Genomic DNA, 21,195 nt, shown 5'->3' on the forward strand with positions numbered 1-21,195 from the left:
TTTTTTATTTTATACAGTGTATTGTAGGCCTCAGTATTTTTTTGTTTGGAGAGGTCATAATACACTCTCAGATTATTTCTGGCATGGATTACTTCTCCAGTCACCCAGCTTTTCTTTTTTTGTTCCTTTTTGACAAGCCTTTTACTAACAGGACATTTAACATAATGATGATAATTGAATAAATAAAAAACTGGTTCCATTTGGTGTTTGCATCTTTAGCTGTATATATTGTTTCCCAGTTTTCTGCCTCTAACATCTTTTTTAGCAGATTTATGTTATGTGGGTAGTTCTGTCTTCTCATCTCCCATATCCTCCGCACTGAATCACTAGTCTTTATATTTATGTCTATCATGATTGCAAAATGGTATGCTAATGTGGAGTTTATTACCTGTGTGTCACAATAGCATGTAGGAATATTTGTTATTACATGATCAATTATAGTTTCACTATGCTTTGTTACTCTGGTTGGTTTATCTGTTTTTATTTTTAGATTGTATATGCACAATAAGTCCATTAGGGTCTTAGTATTGTCTGTATTTTTACCTGTGTCTATGTTCGGATCTTCAGGTATGCTTCAGGTATGATGATTTCTCTACTTGACTACACACTATATGCTTAGTTGGCAGAGCCCTGTGGATGTCTCATTTCGACTGTTAGTATTAGTATGAGTTGGTATTGATTACCATGTTGTTAGTGGTACAACATCAAAGGTAAAATTCCTTTTGAAGCCTGTTATGGCAGAGAATTACCCTTGGAAGATTTAAAAATATTTGGGTTTCATGTGTGTGCCATTGCACCCAAAGAGAAGACATTGAAACCAGATGCCAAAAACAAGAAATGTTTACTTATGGGTTACAAGGATGTTGTGAAGTGGTACAGTATATTTGTACCTTCCACAAAGAAGACTGAGGTGGACCAAGATATAGATTTTTGTCATCAGTAGTATCTGACTGGGAGAAGGAAGCTGATGTTCCTATAATAGAATCAGGTATGATTTGTTGTAATGAAGAGAACATAGATGAAATTTCAAAATCAGAGGGGCAGAAAGAAGAAATGAGATTTGAGGTTGTGGAAGAAATTAGAAGTCAGCGCAGAGAAGAACAAGAAATTACTGTAGACAGAGGAAACAGAGAAGTTTCTTTTGAGGATTCAGAGGAAAATGTAGATGGTGAGGATGAAAGGACATACAATCTGAGACCCAGGAGGAATATTCAGTGTGTGCATTACTTAGAGGATTATGAGTTGGGCCTGTTGATCGCAGTGAATGATGACCTCCAAGACCTACGTGAAGTGATGTTTTGTAGCATATGCTGCAAATGGGAAAGAAGCCATAGCAAGAGAGCTGCAAGCCCTGGTAGAAAATAATAGATTGGATTCTGTATGTAAGTCAAATGATTATAATGTTATTGACACAAAGTGGTTTTTTAAATGAAAAAGAGATGAGAACAGTAATGTTAAAGCTTGTTTTTTTGCTACAGGTTTCCAACAAAGACTGGCTTACTCTGAAATATACAGTCCAGTCACAAAATTAACTTCAGTGAGACTTTTTCTGGCTTTTTACAATGAGAATAACATTCCCATCTATCAACTGGGCATTTGTAGTGCTTTATCTGTGGAGAGATAGTTGGAGACTTTATGTTAAATTACCACCTGGATGTTTCAAATGGTAAAATTTTTTAACTTAGAAAGGCTCTTTGTGGTTTAAAGGACTCAGCCAAATATTGGAATGCTAAATTCCACACAGTAATAACTGGCTTAGGATTTGTAAGAAGTGATTTTGAGTATTGCTTTCATATAAAGATAGAAAATTGTTATAAAACATACTTACTTGTTTACATTGATGAGCTGCTGACAGATTCGACTTCCCAGAGTGAAATTGACAATTTTAATCTGTTATGAAGTGATAACTTTAAAATGAAGGATTTGGATAACTACTTAGGAATGAATGTTGTTCAAAATTTAAGGGAGGCTACTGTTACTGTTTTTCAAAATATCTATCTTGAAAAAGTATTGTAAGTTTTTTTACATGTTTGAATGTAATTTTGTTTCAACTCCCATGAAGGAAAAGTCCAGTCACAGTATGTTTAAAAGAGAAAAACCTGAAACTGAAGACATTGAGAAAAGATGTAGAAAATTAATAGGGTCACTGATGTATGTCATGTTAGGTTCGAGACCATACATGTAGAAATAAGCATTCTAAGCAGGCACCAAACACATGGTAGTCTATAGTTACAGAGTTACGGAATGCTTTAAAACATGTGTTATATTACGGGACCCTAAAACTTAATGTGTTATATGCTAGGGATAAAAATTGTGCAGATCCTATAATTGGTTATGTCGACTCTGATGGGGCTGGTTACAGAGTAGATAGAAAGTCTACAGGTGGTTATCTTTTGAAAGTTTAAGGTTTTAGTGGTTCATGGCCACTTAAGAAGCAACACACACTGTCTCTGTCATCAACAGAATCAGAATTTATAGCCTTAAGCATGGCAGCTAGCGAAACCTGTTGGCCCAGTAATTTGTATTACAGTCGTTCTGACAGTCAGAAAGCTGTTTTCTTTATGAATACAGTATATCAGTTATAAGTCTTTGCAAGAACTCACAGTCCCATCATTTGTGAGGGAGAAAGCTTTGGTAAGAAAGTTTTTTGAAGCATATTAGCACAAATGAGCAAAAAGCTGATGTTCTGACAAATCCACCTTGTAAAATAAAATTAAAAAAAATTGTAGTTAGGACTTACTTAAAGGTTGTACTTTAGTTTTTGTAACACTGATAATGACACTGAGGGGAGATGTTAGTGATTCAGTGTTAATGTTCTTTTGGGTTCTGTTAACTTCCATTTTTCAGATGTTCTTTTTTTTCCTATGTGTATGTTGTCATCTGCCATTGAGTGTAACCTATTACATATTTAAATAAACACTGTGCAAACAGACTTGTAATGGAGCTTTATTTACTGCACCTGATTACACAAGTCTTGTCTGTTCAATAAGAGAGAGGTTGGGAACCTTAACTATCAGTTAATGTTTATAAGTAAAAGTGTAGGCTGTGTGTGATGGCCCCTTCTCTATTTTGTTTGTTTCAGTGCCACAAAATATTTTTCTTCAGAATGTAAAATAGTAATATATACATTCTTTGGGTGCTAATACAGAGCTTTAGACTACATAGAGCTTTAGTGTTATTGTGCTAGTAGTAAAATAGTTCAGTATTTCATTAAAGAAACCAGAGAAATGGCATGTTGGTTAGTGTACCAAACTTGCATTTGGGCAGATAAGAGTTGAAATATGTGCTTAGCCATCTGTATTTTCACTCATTGTGGTTTCTTTAAATCAGTCAGGATGAACACCATTAGGATTCCTTTGAAAAGGACACAGTCAGTTTCCTTTATCATCCTCATTCTATCTGAACTTGTGCATTACCATAACAACATTCTCATTGGTGGAAGGTTAAACCCAGATCTTCCTCCCTTCCTTTAATTAAATTTAAGTGCTGCAAAGACTGCAGTAAAGGAATTCAATACCAAGAAAGGCATTTGTGTGTGAAATTATGCATAGGAATTGACATAGCAAAAACAATAACTATTTACAATTTTTGGAAACTTGATTCAGGACAGTCTTCTAATTTTGGTTATGTATATCAAGTCAGTGTCTTGAAAATTGTGGAAATCATATATACCATAAACACCATTAGTAACTACGATAAAGTACAAGTGTGTCAAAAATGGAATATAATGCATTGTTCTGTCAAATTTGAAATACGGGTATTCATTTTGGGGGTCCAGTTGGATAACAAGTTAAAACAGAATCAACACACAATAAACAAATCAAGAAGTGCAGTTCAGTATTTTTGCTTCTAAAAGCATCTCTCACTGCATTGACCCAAATAAAAAAATGTTGGCTTATTTTGAATATTTCCAGTTCCAGTTGTGTTATGAAATTAATGTCTGGATATGTAAATAAAGCGTTTATTCGGTAGAAATAAGAAGTAAGAACATTGTGTAGAGCAGATAACTATATGTCTTGCAGAAGCTGTTTTCAGGATTGTAAAATTCTTTTGCTCTAATTCTGATACATATACTCCTTAATCATTTTTGTTGCTGACAGTAAAATCAGTTTACACTGAGCTGTGATTTGCAAAGACACAAAATGATTTTCATATTGACTTTGCCTTATTTTCTACAGTTCGTAATATAGGCACATAGTCTGATAAGAATATGTTCAACAAGTTCCTGTTTGACATAAAGAAAGAAATTTGAAATCCCTGCCAGCCTGAATTAATTTAAAAATGTACTTTATCTGTCCCTCTTTCTAAAAGTTATCTGAACATCCGGACTCAAGGATTTCAAAGTGCTGGTAGTAGCATAGCAAGTAGCTGTGTTCATTGTGAAGCTTATAACCTTTCCTCCTGTCAGCTGACATAATTTTTCAATATTATAAATATTTCTCAACTGTAGGTGTAATATTAATCTTAACCAAATCAAATTGGATCACTCATGGTAAGTGGATTGTACTACAAACCAGCACTTCAAATGCACTGCCTGCCTTGACAGGATCGAAATGTTATCGTACAAATCTTTCAGTTTGATTGAAATTTTAATTATCTTTCTTTTTCATTGTGTGACTTTGTCATCCAGGTCAGGTTCACATGCAATTTGAATAAAACAATTAATGCACTTTTGACACATGCTTTTACATCTTGTTCAAATTTCACAGTGTGGCACAAGCACATCGTGAACCTTGCACTAACTATATTCAGAAAATGCTTGACACAGAATGTTACGTAATGAGAACTGAACACGGAATGACTCCAAATTGACTGGTGTACATGTTTGCTCGTTGCATGATGAGCAGCAACTGACTGCTGCTTTGCGTGCAATGCCTGTATAAAGTGACATGTAGACCAGAACTCATGAAGTGGTAAAATACTGAGTAATTACATCTCCAATAATAAAATAACCATCAGACAAGGTGTAGAATAAAATATAGGTTTACATTATGTACTGATGTTAAAGTGGTTAACAAGTGGCTTTTAAATTTTCTAATAGATATTTTTCACATATTAACAAATTATTCTATGAAAGTTATAAATTTTTGTGCTCAGAAAAATTAAGGCTACAAAACTATACCAGTGGAATTTTGACATGATTACAATTTAAGGTTTGAACATTCCAAACTACAATAAATGTAAATATGAGTATATTTTGAAACACAAAGTTTTGGGAAAAGTAAGATTTTCATTGGAAAAATGGGAATGAGTGCTTTAAAACTAGGTAGATCAGTTCTAAAACAAACAACTGTTATCAGGTTTGAATTTCAAATAGTACATGGTTTTAGCGAATCTTAAAGTTAGAATTTTTCATTGAAGAAAATGTTTCATCAGAAACCAATTAGGTATACTGTTATAGTCAGTGATCCAAAAAGTTGACTTCGAGTAATAAAGATTAGGAAAGTGTAGTTGGAATGAGAGCTAGAATAATTTGTATGTGATGACAAGCCTTCTGTATGGTTTACAGATGAAGTATAACAGACGTTACTGCCGCTCAGTAGTCTGAAGACATTTGTGTGGAGTGTTGCCTTGTACGGCCATGAAACATGAACGATAAGCAGTTCAGACAAGAAGAGAGTAGAAACTTATGAAATTTGGTGCTAGAGAAAAATGCTGAAGATAGATTGGTGGATTATGTAACTAATCAGGAGGTCCCGAATAGAATTGCAGAGTAAAGAAATTTATGGCGTAACTAGACTAAAAGGATTTATCAGTTGATGGGACACATTCTGAGACACTATGATCAAGGACTCATTGGTTTAGTATTTGAGGGAACTATGTTAGTGTGTGTGGGGGGGGGGAGATAAAAGTTGTAGAGGGAGACCAAGAGATGAATACAGTAAGCAGGTTCAAATGGATGTAGGTTGCAGTAGTTATGTGGAGATGAAAAGGCTTGCCCAGGGTAGACTAGCATGGAGAGCTGCATCATACCAATCTTCGGGCTGAAGACTGCAGCAACAGCAACAACCTTATCCGCTTTAATTAATATGGTTTCAAGATCTTCTGCACTTTCAGATAGGACTGCTACATCACCAGCATATCTTAAGATGTAATTCTTTGATTGTGTGTTAGTATACCTGCCTCCGAATCTTCTCTTTTTTTTCCTACTGTGACTGCAACTGAGACTGAGGGAAGAAATCTTTTGGCTCCATTATATCAATATTCTGTGTTTGCAGTTTCCTTCTTTGTATTTTAGCAAATATATATATAAAAAAGTAAGTGTGTCCCTCGTGGCAATCATGCAGCGTCACAACTCTTAGGAGAACATCTGCCTCTCACTCCTTTCATTATTTTAAAGCCACTGAAAATGAAATGGAACTGTATGGTTCCAGAGAGTCTCTAACATCTGTGATGTTTATAAGCAGACTGAAGTGATGAATGTAAATTTGAACCAAGGCTGGGATTTGAACCTGGGTCTTCTGCACACTAAGCAGATGTGCTAACCACTACACCACCCTGGCACAGTGGCTTTATACAATGAAACAGACTTCTCTAGCATCCCTTGCTCCACAATCCAATCTCATCCACATCATAGATATTTGAGACTTGAACTGGTCTCTGGAATCATATAGTTTCATTTGATTGAAGCACTTATCCATGGATTTCAGGCAGGGTCCCCTGTTTTGTTTGATGCTGAGGTGGTGTTTCAATATGGTTGGAGAGCCTCTGCAATGCTGTTTGAGTTTAGGGGGAATACAAAGTGGGTGAAGATGTGGATGGGAATTCGGTTGAGGAGGGAGGCATCCTGGGGTATTCCATACAGTTGTGCAATGTTACTGTGCCAGGGTGGCACAGTGTTTAGCACATCAGTCTAGTGAGCGGGAGACTTGGGTTCGAATCATGGCTTTGGTACAAATTTTCATTTGCTACGTCACTCTGCATACATGCAACTGAAAATGAGATGCTGGCAGAGCTAAAATTGTACAAGTGAGCACCTAATCAATAATAAGGAATATTTCATGGGAAAATTTGGTGCAAATGGCGCATAAATGGAATTATCTCACAGTCAATGGAAGTGTGAAATAATCTTCTTTCAACTTTTTTAAGTGCCTCTTTTATATGCAGGGTAAAGCTAATGGATGATAATGCACAGTCATGCCAAACTGGTTTTGATAGCTGCACTTCTTTCTTTGTCTTTCCATCAATTACAGCTGTCCCACTTTTATGAAGATTCAGTATTATTCTTCAGTCATTCAGTCTGTTCCTGCTTTTTTCAAGACCTCATACATTTTGTCTTGTTTGGTATTATTAAAGAGTTTTTCCATGTGTATGAAAGCTATACATGCAGTTAGATTCTTTTCCAGTTACTTATCTATGGCTAATTGTAGATCTAGTATTACTTTTCTGGTTCTCATATTTTTCTGGAATCCACACTGATCTAAGAGTGTAGCTTCAACTTTCAGCTCTATGCTCAGATATAATTCCTCTTATCTAGAATCATTTATGTAACTCCAACCATGCTGTAGATGAACTAAAATAATCATGTTTTGCACATTTTTTATTGTGACAAGAGAAATATATTAAATTTGACAAACAGTTAAGAGGGAAATTGGTTTGATATCTGTTGTTGGAGAGACGTCCAGGTTGTATTCTCAAACTATGTAATGAAACATTGTCTCTTGGTTTACATATTCTTGAATTGTCCCTACTTTGGATTCATTATTAAATATTTTTATACAAATTGCTTAAATAACTGATACTTTTTTATTTGTAACTTTTACAATGTCCCTTGTGTAACAACTCTAACATATCATCAGTTACCACTTGCATACTCTCTATTGACTGTCTTGGTCTTGCACTGACTGTTATATAAAAAAAAGTAACGACCCATAATGACGAGTTCATTATTAATATTAAGCTTTTGTCAAGGTATGATGAAAAATTACATATTTGTAAAAACTTAAATTTGACTATAAGTTTTACAATAATGAAGAAAATTTTGATACAATTTGTTTCCTTGTATATTTTCTTTCTCATACACAATTTTGTAAAATCAAACAATGGAAAATTCAGGATGGAATGTAACAATACTATGAAAAGGACAGTTCTGCTCATCATATAACGGAGATGCTGAGTCATAGATAGGCACAACAAAAAGACTGTCACAATATAAGCTTTCAGCCAACAAGGTCTTTGTCAAAGGCCTTGTTCAACAAAAGGTTATTTTGTGACAGTCTTTTTGTCATGCCTATTTGCGACTCAGCATCTCCGCTATATGGTGAGTAGCACTATTCTTTTCACAAAATTCTGTAAAATAGTAATTTTGGACAATCACTTGTGTAACATGCAAATTATTTTAATTGCTAACATTAACAGAGGTTTTGCTGCTGTTATCTGATATAAACAGCTATCTTTTAAACCATGTTAAAAATTACTGTATTATCTCCTTAGCTGTTTACAGTTTGAGTAACTGGTTGTGATATTAAACAGTGTTTTTCTAAAACTTTCTATTTGGTAATTTTATGTACTTTATAGAAGAAACTTTATTGTGTGATGGATAATTATCTTCTTGGATTTGAAACGATTATATTAATGGAATGGAAATGGTTGTACACAAAATTCCAAATTATCCATTTTCATAATACTGCAAATGAAACAGTATAATCAACTTTGTTATTTAAAGATCTTTAAATTATTCATAGTATTGTTAGATAATATCATCTACTACTATATACAAAATCTAAGGTGGTTACATTACAGTGTGGTTCAGGACAGTTGTAGTTATTATGTTACATACATGAACTACACATTTTATTGCATTTGTCCTTTTGGGGGTATGTATCATAAAGTTTTTCTCAAAATCGATAGACAGCTTTGTTCATTAAAACTATATACAAGACTGAACACCTCTTTTTCATTTTAATAGCTCCTGATTTAAGAACTTCTGTTGGACTGTTGTCTACACCAGTAGCATACACAATCAAATGGGGATGCCCAAATTTGTCAGTCAGTCCAGAGAACTCGGGAGTCGCTTGGTGTAGAGTCCTCAGTCCACTATCAAATCCTTGAAGTCAGCATACCTTAACACTGTGTTCTATTGTTTGCTGCTTCACTCCACTTTCAAGCCAACAGATGAATGGAAAAAACCATTTCTTCAAGGTGTAACCACTTCTCCTGTGACCTGCCCTAGTACAGTAAAGTATAGCATTGACCTCATTTGGCACAATTGTGGGAATCCCTCAGCTATCTGTGTTGAATCTTGAATCAGGTGAGCATAGTCAGTGGATGTTTGTTCCACTGTTGGTGGTAACGGGGATCACTCCAAAATAACTGATACTGTTTGAATCAATCCAGGATGGTTTGCTTGATTTCAGCCGAGTTGTTGGTAGCTCTTGCAAGGAATTGTACAAGGAAGAGTTTGTATGAGAAGTGATCTTCTTGAACAAGTTTACCTTACCTAATTTCCTCCTTAGATCTTGCAGAGAAATGTTAGCTAAGTCAGGTAACCACTGACTGGGAGTAGACCTAACAGTACTAGTGACAATTCACATGGATTCATTAAACTGCACATCAGCTATGCTGTGTGTCCACTGTTTTCCCACACAGGAGCACACTGTTCATCAGCAGAACACACAAGAATGAGCGCAGCAGAACATAGAGTGTTGACATCCACATAAGACTGTCCCCAGCAATCTGCAAAGTAGATTCAATCTGGAGCCAAGTTTCTTACATAACTTGATGCATTGTCATTTGAACGTCAAGGACTGATCCAGAGTGATTCCTAGATATACTGGATTGGGGTACTTCAATTCAGTCAAAGTTCACATGTGGTTTCCTTTGGGCTTCTTTATTACTTAAATGTAATACAATAACTTGAGTTTTATGTGAGTTAGTCTGAAGTCTCCATTTATGGAAGTAATAACTCAATCACTTCTCAGTACAATCTCAGGGTGTATAAGAAGTTTACCCCCAGAGAGCTCACCACTCTTTGGTGAGTTTGTGCTTGGCTGCCATGGGGCCCCAGCCTTTGCAGTACCTTTCCCCTTTCCATGCTGCATCTGTATCCTTCTGCTATTCTTTTTCCCCTCCCATGGCGAATGTGTCTGGGATATTTTTGGGAATGTGTTCTGAAGTTCCAGTAGCCTGACATCAGAACAGTCTTTCCACTGTTTTTTCTTCCTTTCTTTCCTTCTTCATTTCCCGTCTCCTCTTTGTCTTCTGCTACAGCATTTGAGGTTCCTCTTTGTTTCTACCTTCTTCCTGTGCACTCATAAAGGTTGGCCCACACATCTGACACTTATCAGATGACTGGGCTACAAGTAATTCCCAGCCCCGAATCAACAGGTAGGGTTCACACATACCCCCTGGTACAGGCCAGGCACAGGGAGGGGTGATTGCCTGAGCTGTGACCTTCCTAAATTGCCAATTGGTCCCTCTGTCAGAAATTTGGGAGGTGTGACCTGGGGTGTGAACAATCACCTACGAGGGTGAGCTCCCATCTGATGCGGCCCCCAGTAGGAAGCAGCACACCATCAGAGCTACTGGCAATCAAGGCAGATTTTTTTCACATTGGGCCAATCACCCTCTCAATCTGTGTCTACTAAATGTAATCCAACTGCACCTTGGTTCCTCGTGGTAACATGTACTGGAGGAGTTCAGTCCTTTGCTACAGTTAACCCATTTATTATTCAGAAAGGTGTAGATGCAATTGTAGGCCCTGTAAAATACTGCTCTCATTTATGTAATGGAACTTTGCTTTTGGAGACCACTTCTGATTTGCAAGCCCAACAACTGCTTGCAGCTTCACTCTTCCACGACTACCTTATCCATGTCGAGGTCCATCAAACACTGAAATCTTCATGTAGTTTTACTTACACTAGGCTGCTCAATGGCCTGAATGAGAGAGAAATCCAAACTTACCTCTCTAATCAAGGCATTGCTGCTGTCCATCAAGTAATGAAAAACATTGATGCAACATTAATGCCCACACTTACACTTTTCCTCACGTTTGATAGAGTAGTGCTTCCACCAGGTTATGAAGTCATCATGCTCTGACCATACATTACAAATCTAATGCGCTGTTACCAATGTCAAGGTTAAAACCACACTTGAATGTCCTGTTGAAACATGGCCAAATGTGTTACTTGTGGTAGGGATGCTGTCAAGGGCGATTGTCTGCCAGCTTCTCCCCTCTGTATCAATTGCAATGGTGACCATGCAGCCTCTTCCTGAGAATGTTCCATGTATCTTGATAAATGGGCCATCCAGGACATCCGGGTGAAAGAAAAAGTGCCTTATACTGTCGCTCGCACGTTGTTGGCTAGTTGAAAGCCCTGCGTTTTACCATCTGGCACTTACAAGACTGCTCTTGCTACACCTTGCTCCACAAAGAACATGGCCACATGAACTTGCAACCTCAAATTCAGCATTGCAATTGTCAAATCGCCCAGTGTCATAGTAGCACCCCTGTCTTCTCTGCCTCCAGCTGTGAAACAAGCCACCAAATCTTCGCCTCTGGTGGTGAAATCACCTGCTACACAACCAGCAGGCCAGAAAGGGCTGAAGAAATACTCTTGTGAAGACTTTTTACATCCCTCCAGCCAACAAACATACGAGTCTTCATCTGCCGACCGCAAAGGCTCAAAAAAATTAGACAAAGACAAACTACTTCCTCCTTCATTGACTCAGAGACCCTCTTCCACGGTGTCACTGCATGATATGTAACCCAGCTGACCTCCCTTCCACCGGCGCGCACCACCAAATGTTTTTCCGCCCTGGAATCTGAAGGCCGACCCAGAGATACAGCCGACATGTCTGTACATCTCAAGGAACAGTATACTGCAGCCTCTGCGCCCTGTAGCAGTGAGTCTTCAAAGGCAGCCACTCGGCAGCCGCAAGCTGTTGCAGTCTACATTTTCCTTCCTTGCTTTATCGTTTCTCTTTGCAATTTTGACATCCATCCATCATTATGTGTCACCAGAGCAGACTTCCTACAGTTTATTGGGCAACTCTCTCACCCTCCTTTTTTGCTGTTTGTTGATGTTAATGTGCACCATACCCTTTGGGGTTCTCCCAGGACCTGTCCAAGAGCTGCTCTCCTTGCTGACATTCGCAGTCAACTCTACCTCATCTGGCTTAGTACTGGAGCACCCATGTTCCTTTTGGACCCCATGCACACCTATTCCCATTTGGACCTCTAATTCTGCACTGCCCAGCTTGCCTGTTGTCTCGAATGGTCCATTCTCTGTATCACATACTCGAGTGACCATTTCTCATGCAGCTTCCGATTGCTGACTCGTACCCCAACTACATGTAAACCCAATTGGCAGCTTTCCAAGACCTATTGGAGGCTTTTTTCCTCTCTGGTGACTTTCGACAAACAACATTTTCCCAGTTGTGATGACCAGGTAGACTACCTTACGAACATTATCTTTACAGGCAGAATGTTCCACACCATGCACTTCATTTTTATTGTGCCATGTGCTGGTTCCTTGGTGGACTGAAAAAAACTGTGATATAATTTGTGTGCAGGGATGTGCTCTCCACATTTTTAAACATCATCCTACATTGGCAAACTGTATTCGTTATACACAGTTATGTGTGCAGTTTCATCGCATTCTTCAGATAGTGAAAAAGCTAGCTGAATTTTATTTTCTAGTTCTTTTAATAGCTCCGCTCTTTCTTCCATCACTGCCGGCCGGTGTGGCCGAGCGGTTCTACACACTTCAGTCTGGAACCGCGCGACCGCTACGGTCGCAGGTTCGAATCCTGCCTCGGGCATGGATGTGTGTGAAGTCCTTAGGTTAGTTAGGTTTAGGTAGTTCTAAGTTCTAGGGGACTGATGACCTGAGATGTTAAGTCCCATAGTGCTCAGAGCCATTTGAACCATTTTTTTCTTCCATCATATGGGCCAATCTCCGATGGCTCCTTAGGGTCAAAGTCCATTCCCCAATTTTCAGCCTGACCATACAAATGACATCATTATGGACCCTATTGCTATCTCAAACACCTTGGGCCACCATTTTGTGGAGATTCCAAGCTCCACCCACTATCACCATGCCTTCCTCCATCAGAAATGAGAGGAGGTGGCTTGGGTGATACCCTTCTCTCAGAACTGTGAATGCCACAATGCCGCCTTAACTATGAGGGAGCTAGATCATGCTCTCACTTCACCCTGATATTCCGCCCCAGAGCCAGATGATATTCACATTCAGATTTTGCAGCACCTTTCTCTTGTGGGCAAGCACTTTCTCCTTCGTATGTACAACCACATCTGGGCAGATGGTACATTTCCCAGATGCTGGCATGAAGTGACTGTCATATCCACGCCTAAGCCCAGTAAGGAGAAACACCTTCTTTCTAGCTACAACCCTATTTCTCTCACCAGCTGTGTTTGCAAGGTGATGGAATGTATGGCTCATGCCCAAGTGGTAAGGTAGCCCGAGTCTCACAATTTACTAAACAATGCACAATGGGGATTTTGAGCCTGCCTTTCTGTGGTTGACCATCTTGTAACTTTGTCGACCCATGTCATGAATGGTTTTCGATGGAAATATCAGATTGTGGCTGTGTTCTTTTGATTTGTAAAAAGCCTGTGACACCTCGTGGAGTACTGGTATTCTCCATAGTCTCTACACATGGGGCTTCTGAGGTCACCTGCTCTGTTCTCTTCAGGAATTTTTAAAAGAAAGAGTTTTCAAGGTATGTATGGGTTCTGCCATGACAGACACCTTTACTCAGAAAAACACAATGCCTCAGGGCTCTGTCCTGAGCGTTGTCCTCTTTGCTAAAGCCATTAATATTATTATGGCCTGTCTCCTGCCAGGCAAATCCGACTCCCTTTTCACTGATGATTTTGCAATGTACTGCAGTTCTCATATACTTGTCTCCTTCAGCGATGCCTCAATCGTCTGTACTTGTGGAACATTGACAATGGCTTTTGCTTTTCCACTGACAAACAGTTTTTATGAATTTCTGGCAGCACAATGGGTTTCTTCTACTGTTTTCACATCTTGGGCGTATTGCTCTTCCATTCATTGAAATTGCCAAATTCCTGGGGCTCATGCTTAATAGAAAACTTTTTTGGTCTTCTTATGTGTCTTACCTGGCCACCTGCTGTACGCCGTCTGATAGACGTCCTACGTGTCCTAAGCAGTACTTTCTGGACAGCAGATCGGACCACTCTCTTCTGTTTTCTCCAATTCCTTGTTTGTGTGAAACTAGACTATGAGTGTTTCATTCATGCATTTGCATGTCCATCCATCTTATCTGTCTAAATACAATCCACCATCATGCAATCCGTTTGGCCACTGGTGCCACTTAGGCTAGCCCAGTTGAGAGTCTCTATGCAGAAGCTGCCAAACCACTGCTGTCACGCTGGCTTTCCTAGTGGATACGCATACCATTTGTCTGCCTTGCTCGGCAGCCTATGAGTCCTTTGACCGTCAGTATTGGGCACGTCCCTCTTCTCTGCTACCTCCTGAAGTTTGCTTTCGGCTACTGCTTCGGCAGCTTAACTTCGCACTATCAGCCACTTACCTGATGGGTGTGAACCCTTCACCACCTTGGCTTCGTGCAGTGGCCCATGTTCATCTTGGACTTTACTACTCGCTTCCTAGGAAACTACTCCAGATTCGGTCTATCACTGTAAGTTTCTCAACCTTTGCATGGAACTTAGCAGTTGTAACTTTGTGTACACTGATTGGCTCTAAGACTGACCGTGGTGTCTGGTGTGCTTCCATCATTGGCACCGACGATTTTCAGAATTGGGTTCCAGAATGCTGCTCAATCTTTACAGCAGAGCTCTTCGCCTTCTGTCAGGGCACCCAGTACATCCGGTGACACAGACTTTTCAATTGTGTCCGATTCTCTCAGGGCCCTTCAGAGCCTGTGTGTGCTGTATAAAGTCCATCCCTTAGTGCAGTGGGTCCAAGAAAGCTTCCACTTGCTCAATCTCGAGGGAGGCACTGACATGTTTGCGTGGGTTTTCGTGTTGGCCTGACAGGAAATGAGGCTGCTGATGCTGCTGCCAAGGCTGCAATCCTCCTACCATGGTTTGCTAGTTCTTCCATTTCTTCCGATGATCTCTATATTGGCGTCTGTCAGCAGGTGAAGTCACTTTGGCATCATCAGTGGTTTTCCGTTCATGGGAATAAGCTTCTGTGAATTAAACCTCTCCCAGCTGCTTGGCTGACCTCTTCATGGCCCTTTCGCAGTGAGGGGATCATTTTAGCTAGGTTTTGATTTGGGCACTGTTGTTTTAACCATCACCATTTGCTAAATGGTGATCACCCACCACTTTGTGCTCTTTGACAGTTCTCCATTTCCTGACCAAATGCCCTTTTTTTAACTACTTACCTTGTAATGTATGTTTACCATCTGAGTTATTGGCTGTTTTAACAAATGACGTGTGGGCTGTCAACTGCATTTCACATGTTATCTGTGGTAGCAATGTGGCAAAGGACATTTAATCATTTGTTCTCGACCTCCGCTGTCTCTATGGCATATTTTGTGGACTTTTCTTCAAGAGGAAGTCCTTGTTGTAGGCTCTCTTTCCTCTGATCAATTGGACTTTGCATGAAGTTGCCTGTAACTCCTTTTATACGAGGGCTATCCACAAAGTTCATTACGTTTTGGAATTAAAAATAAATAAAGTATTGGAATTTTTTTTTTTATTATATACAGATGAAAGCCACACTTAAATACTACTTTTCTACATAGTTGCCATTTAAATTAAGGCACTTATCATAGTGATGGACGAACTTGGAAATTACTTCGTCGTAAAATTCGGCCGCCTGTGCCTTCAACCACGTGGTTACCTATTCTTGAAGCTGTGCGTCGTCATCAAAACGCTGCATAACCAACCACTTCTTCATTGCTGGGAATAAGTGGAAGTCGCTCGGTGCCAGGTCGGGATTGTACGACGGATGAAGAAACAACTCCCACTTAAAAGATTCGAGAACTTCATGAGTGGCATTTGCCGTGTGGGCCCGGGCGTTGTCGTGAATCAGCAAGATCTTTGAGCCCAACTTTCCCCTGCGCTTGTTTTGTATTGCTCTCCTGAGGTTGTGCAGAGTTTGGCAATACCTTTGAGAGTTTATTGTAGTGCCTCTTTCCAGGAAATCCACAAGAATCACACCTTTTCTGTCCCAAAAGACAGTCGCCATCACCTTCCTTGCCGACATTGTCTGCATGCATTTCTTGGGTTTTTGGGGGGAATTTGTGTGCCCCCACTGCATTGACTGCAATTTTGTCTCACAGTTCACATGCTTAACCCATGTTTCGTCACCAGTAATGATGCAATCGAGTAATGAGTCACCATCTTTCTCGTAAGTGTCCAAAAACGTTAACGCTGCAGCCATTCGCTGATTTTTGTGAATCTCTGTCAAGATTTTTGGTATCCATCTTGTACAAAACTTGTGGTAACCAAGCTTTTCGGTAATGATTTTGTGCAACAAACTTCGTGAAATTTGTGGAAAAGTTGTAGAGAGTTCCGTTATTGTGAAATTACAGTTTTCACAGACCACAGCATCGACTTTTTCGACAAGTTCGGCAGTCACTATGCTGGATCTTCCACTTCGCTCTTCGTCATGAACGTTAGTTCGACCATTTTTAAATTTTATGACCCATTGACGCACTCCACCTTCAGTGATTATGTTGTCCCCATAAACTTCACAAAGCAGTCAGAAACCTTATTACAGCACGCACTTCACACTTCCCGGCATTTTCAATTAACGCTGACATTTCAGACTGTCACAGTAACTCAACAGAGTACAGCACGAACCTCTCACTAGCACGGCAGGATGCCGACTGAGCGGCGGAATGCCATGACACCAAGATGGCCGCGCTAGCCCCGCCCCTACGGACACAAACGAAAACGTAATGTACTTTGTGGATAGCCCTCGTATATTAGCATTCTAAGGATCATTGGTGTTTGGTATGTCATGGCTGTACAGTTTAAACAGAATGGGAGCCAGAGCTGATCCATTAAGCTGGCCATTATTTACAGTCCTCTATCTGCTTGCTAGTCCATCAGGAACACCTTGAAGTGTGTATCAGAGAGCATGTTGTTCACTAGAAATGCCAGCTTTTGACAAGAGAGAATTTCAGTAAGCTTCAACATCAGTCCATCCCTGCATCAGTGCTTTAATGCCCACAAACTTCAGCTGATTTGAAAATTCATTGAAATCCAGCTTCTACTGCCATTATCAATGTTGAGACATGGTCGGAGCAACTCGAGTATTCCTAAAGCCACCTTGCTCAGTGGAGATAATTTAATTAATAGCTTCTTGAATGCTATTGGAATATGCCTTTCTAATAGCTTATAGGTAATGCTAAGTGACACTGCTGGTTGGTAGTGAGAAGCACCAGTCTATCTTTGCCTGGTTTCAAAATGGGAATTATAAGAGAGTGTTTGAAAGACTAATGATTTTCCATTTCTCAGAATCTCGTTAAAAAATTCTGTGTGTCACAGTTTTGTTTCAGGTTTGATGGCTATAAGAGACTCTGGATATACTCCATCAAATCCAGCTGCTTCATTCATTTTGCTTGTTCAAGGCTATATCAGATTCTTCAATGCAGAAGTCATGTTTGTAGTCTGGACGTAGTTTTAGATGGGACCTCTTTATGTACAACTAATTTTTCATGATTCATTTGTGTCCCTTGTCTATTTTAGTTTCTGTAATCTCCAGTAGTCTGGATGTAACAGAAGTGGTGTTCACATATGTTTCTGTGCTTAATGATCTTGGGTCTGTACCAAGTTTTCTACAGAGGTTCGAGGCTCTGTGACTACACTGTGTAAAATTGAGTCCTCCTGCTGTTTTCTTCTTCTGTTCTTATTGAGAGCTCTCAAGTTGTCATCAGCTGTTGTGTCACTGAGAGATTATTGATATCTGGCATCTAACTCATCACATTCTTGAGACCGTCTGGATTTTTACTCCTTTGAAAACCCACTTTTTTTTCCTTGCATTAACTTCAGTCACACTCACAAATTGTCCATAATTGGATGGATTTTGGTGAATCCACTGAATGTTATCATCAATCTCTCTGAAACAGTTCCCAGTTCACAATCTGGAAGTTCCATCAACATTGAGGGAGGGATGTGACTGATGGAATTTCAGCACCATAATGAATTATGTCTGGCATTTGCTGGCTCTGTGGGAAAGAGCTCATGACTTTCTGTTGTGTGATATCATTATTTTCAGATTATGATGCACAAATACGGAGAGCATCCTTGAACCATCTACCAGATTGGATCTGGTGGATGTTGCAGTCATGCTACTGTGTCAAATTTCACTGTAAAATAAGATGCAGACATTGAAGTAGATCTTAGAAGCTTCGAACTTGTCATATAATATTTTGTGATTTATGTAATAAATTAACTGACAAATAATTTCCCTTAGTTATGTAAGTATTTTATATAATCATACTTTTTTGTATCTATGTTATTTTGATCACTAGAATAACAATCAGTGACAGACAACTATTTTTCAATTAGGAAGCAGTGGAGAAATGTCAGCACGTACAATTAATGAACTGGCTACGTGGATGATAGAGAACCCGTGCATTGATTCTGATCCAGGCGAAAATCGTTCGTCATTCAATATGAGTCCGAGTCCGTATGATCTCTTACTTAGACTAGAGGTATGTATATACAAATATATTGGTCAGTCCTAAAGTGAAATGACAATTTGTGAAGAAGGCTAATTTCAAAGAGTAAAAATAGTATTTTATGGACATTTATAATTAAAAATCTAGGTTTAATCAGTAAAGTGTTGGTGACTGACTTTTTCAAGATGTTTGTAGTGTTAATAAATGATACTGTGATAAACATGTTCATAATAGAGCAGTGAAATTCTTAGCCCAGAAACTCTCACCCAAAATGTAGCTATTGTTTTGGTGGCACGTGCATATCTGTATAGCACAGTATTTCTGTTGTTTGTACTTCCCTCCCCCTTTTTATCCAATTTTTTGTTATGTAAAAATCTTCAAATCTGTTTCTAACAATGGAAAATCGAGGATGGATGTAACAACAGATTGAAAAGTACAGGTCCTTTTCATTATATTATCAAATACATTTGTGATAGGAAATGCTATGAACCCTGTTCAAAGTAGAAGTGAGAAGTGATATCAACTTTTATTCTGTAGCCAAGCTGGCCGGAGTGGCCGAGCGGTTCTAGGCGCTACAGTTTGGAACCGCGCGACCGCTACGGTTGCAGGTTCGAATCCTGCCTCGGGCATGGATGTGTGTGATGTCCTTAGGTTAGTTAGGTATAAGTAGTTCTAAGTTCAAGGGGACTGATGACCTTAGAAGTTAAGACCCATAGTGCTCAGAGCCATTTGAACCATTCTTGTTGTCAGCACTAGATCTGGATTCACAGACTTTTTTATACCCTTTTGAGTCACCATCTCCTAGGTAAGATGTATACATCACACCATATTTCTCCACTGACGTGTGAAATATCTTCACGACACCTTCAGAGTCCATCCCTCCACACAACCACTAAAATTAATCAAACATTTATGATTTTCAGTTCCACTACTACAGTCATGACAGTGCTTGGTAACACTTTCCACATCAGTGACTTTACCATTGTCCAAGGAGGTACCTGTCACCAGACCATTTAGTGAAATATAGCCTCTTTGTTGCCAGGGTGCATCCGCAGCTGCAGACGTACATGTATTGCTGTCATTCTTGCCTATATTTTCCCTAACAGCATTTTTCATATAATCAATTGCTACTATTTCTAAAGTCTTTAGAATAATGGTATTGTACCTGTCAACCCTTGTAGGTGGAGATAAGTCCATAAAAGCACAGAAAATTTGTGCTCTTCTGTATGCTTTGCCTGTACACCACATAGCATAAGCAAGTTCAATATTTGTGTTATACACTCTCTGTTTAGTTACACCACAAGTATAACAACATTCGCTTAAATCACAAAAATTACGAACAATCCTTAATTTTGATGCACAACCTCTTCTAGCACACATCTCCTCAACCACCTTTACACCACTATTGCCACATTACTTACACTGCAAAGCTTTATTTATTAGTTCAGATAGAGCAGAGAGTTCAACAGTAACACAACCTGAATAAATAGTTGCTGTCTCTATATTATCAGCATTAATAATGTCAAGCCCGTTGTCCAAATATTTCAGTTTTAGGTTCGAAGGATGTGAAGTAGTTGAAGCTGATTCAAGTATTGTATCACTTGTATTTCAGTATTAGCAGAGTTAATCCATCTCGTGAACTGATTTCCATAAAATTTACATTGTTTAACACTGAACTTCTCAATTCTTCCCGTTGCTTTCAAGTAGAATAAGAAACTCTCACACACAATAAGAAACTCGCGCACACAATTACTTTGCTGTAAACAAAAAATATTCTTGCCAAAGCAACAGCAAACAGTGACTAAACTCTCTGTATAAACAAAAGATAAGCAACTGTAAAGCAGGTTAGTCAACCTAAGGGACTAAAAAGTCATAAAAACGAAACAAAGTGAGCAAAACATTATTTTTAACAGAACTAACTGTGTGGCACGGGGACATCGTGGTACATGCAGCCACTTATAAATTCCTCTAATTTTGGTACTTTCTGTGGTCCACTTTCCTAGAAGTAAACTTTCTCCCATTCAGAAAAATAGAGAGAATTCTTTAAGACAGAAATTAACATCTAAGGACAGTTACTTCTGCATGGTTAAATCACTTTTTATAAGGTTGTCTTCTTACTTAGCATTGTCCCACAATTTAGTGAAGTCCACACTTTTGCATCTCTGTCTCTACTTTTATGCTGTCTTATGCTTGATCAGGGTAGAGGCCCTTTTGTCATAAGGTAGCAAAGTACTAAACAAATTTATCACAACATCAAAATTTATCTATTTCAAGAAAAAAATAAACCCCTATAACAACATAATAACAGATTTTTGAAACATGAAAGAAAATCATTGAGACATTTTCTCACTGGTAATAGTAAATAACATTTATTACACTCTATATTCGTATAAAAGAGGTCATTTTCAATATCACATGGCTCCTCACACTGCTGCAGTGTATGTGGGCACTGGACTTACTTTCTTTACTCACCACAAACCTTTCTGGCAATCAGCCAGCATATCTTTAAAATTTCTATTAATGTCTCCTGCAGTAAGAGAGAAAATGTTAAACACAGAAACATGCCTGAGATCATAAACCAATGTCACCAAGGATTGAACTGAG

At 38.9% G+C, this 21,195-nt stretch overlaps 1 protein-coding gene and 1 non-coding gene across 2 annotated transcripts in view; one reads left to right on the forward strand and one right to left on the reverse strand.

Annotated features, from left to right (window-relative positions):
- LOC124804616 (probable E3 ubiquitin-protein ligase HERC1) overlaps positions 1-21,195 on the forward strand; it is a 790,356-nt gene that overhangs the window by 444,997 nt on the left and 324,164 nt on the right. Inside the window, exon 40 of the mRNA XM_047264817.1 lies at positions 18,479-18,624. Within this exon, the coding sequence (XP_047120773.1) occupies positions 18,479-18,624 (146 nt within the window). The remainder of the gene's footprint in view (positions 1-18,478; positions 18,625-21,195) is intronic.
- Positions 6,432-6,503, reverse strand: Trnat-agu. The gene has a single exon. It is a non-coding gene; the product is annotated as a tRNA-Thr (tRNA).

Source organism: Schistocerca piceifrons, chromosome 7 (assembly GCF_021461385.2).
Source record: "Schistocerca piceifrons isolate TAMUIC-IGC-003096 chromosome 7, iqSchPice1.1, whole genome shotgun sequence".
NCBI lineage: Eukaryota > Metazoa > Arthropoda > Insecta > Orthoptera > Acrididae > Schistocerca > Schistocerca piceifrons.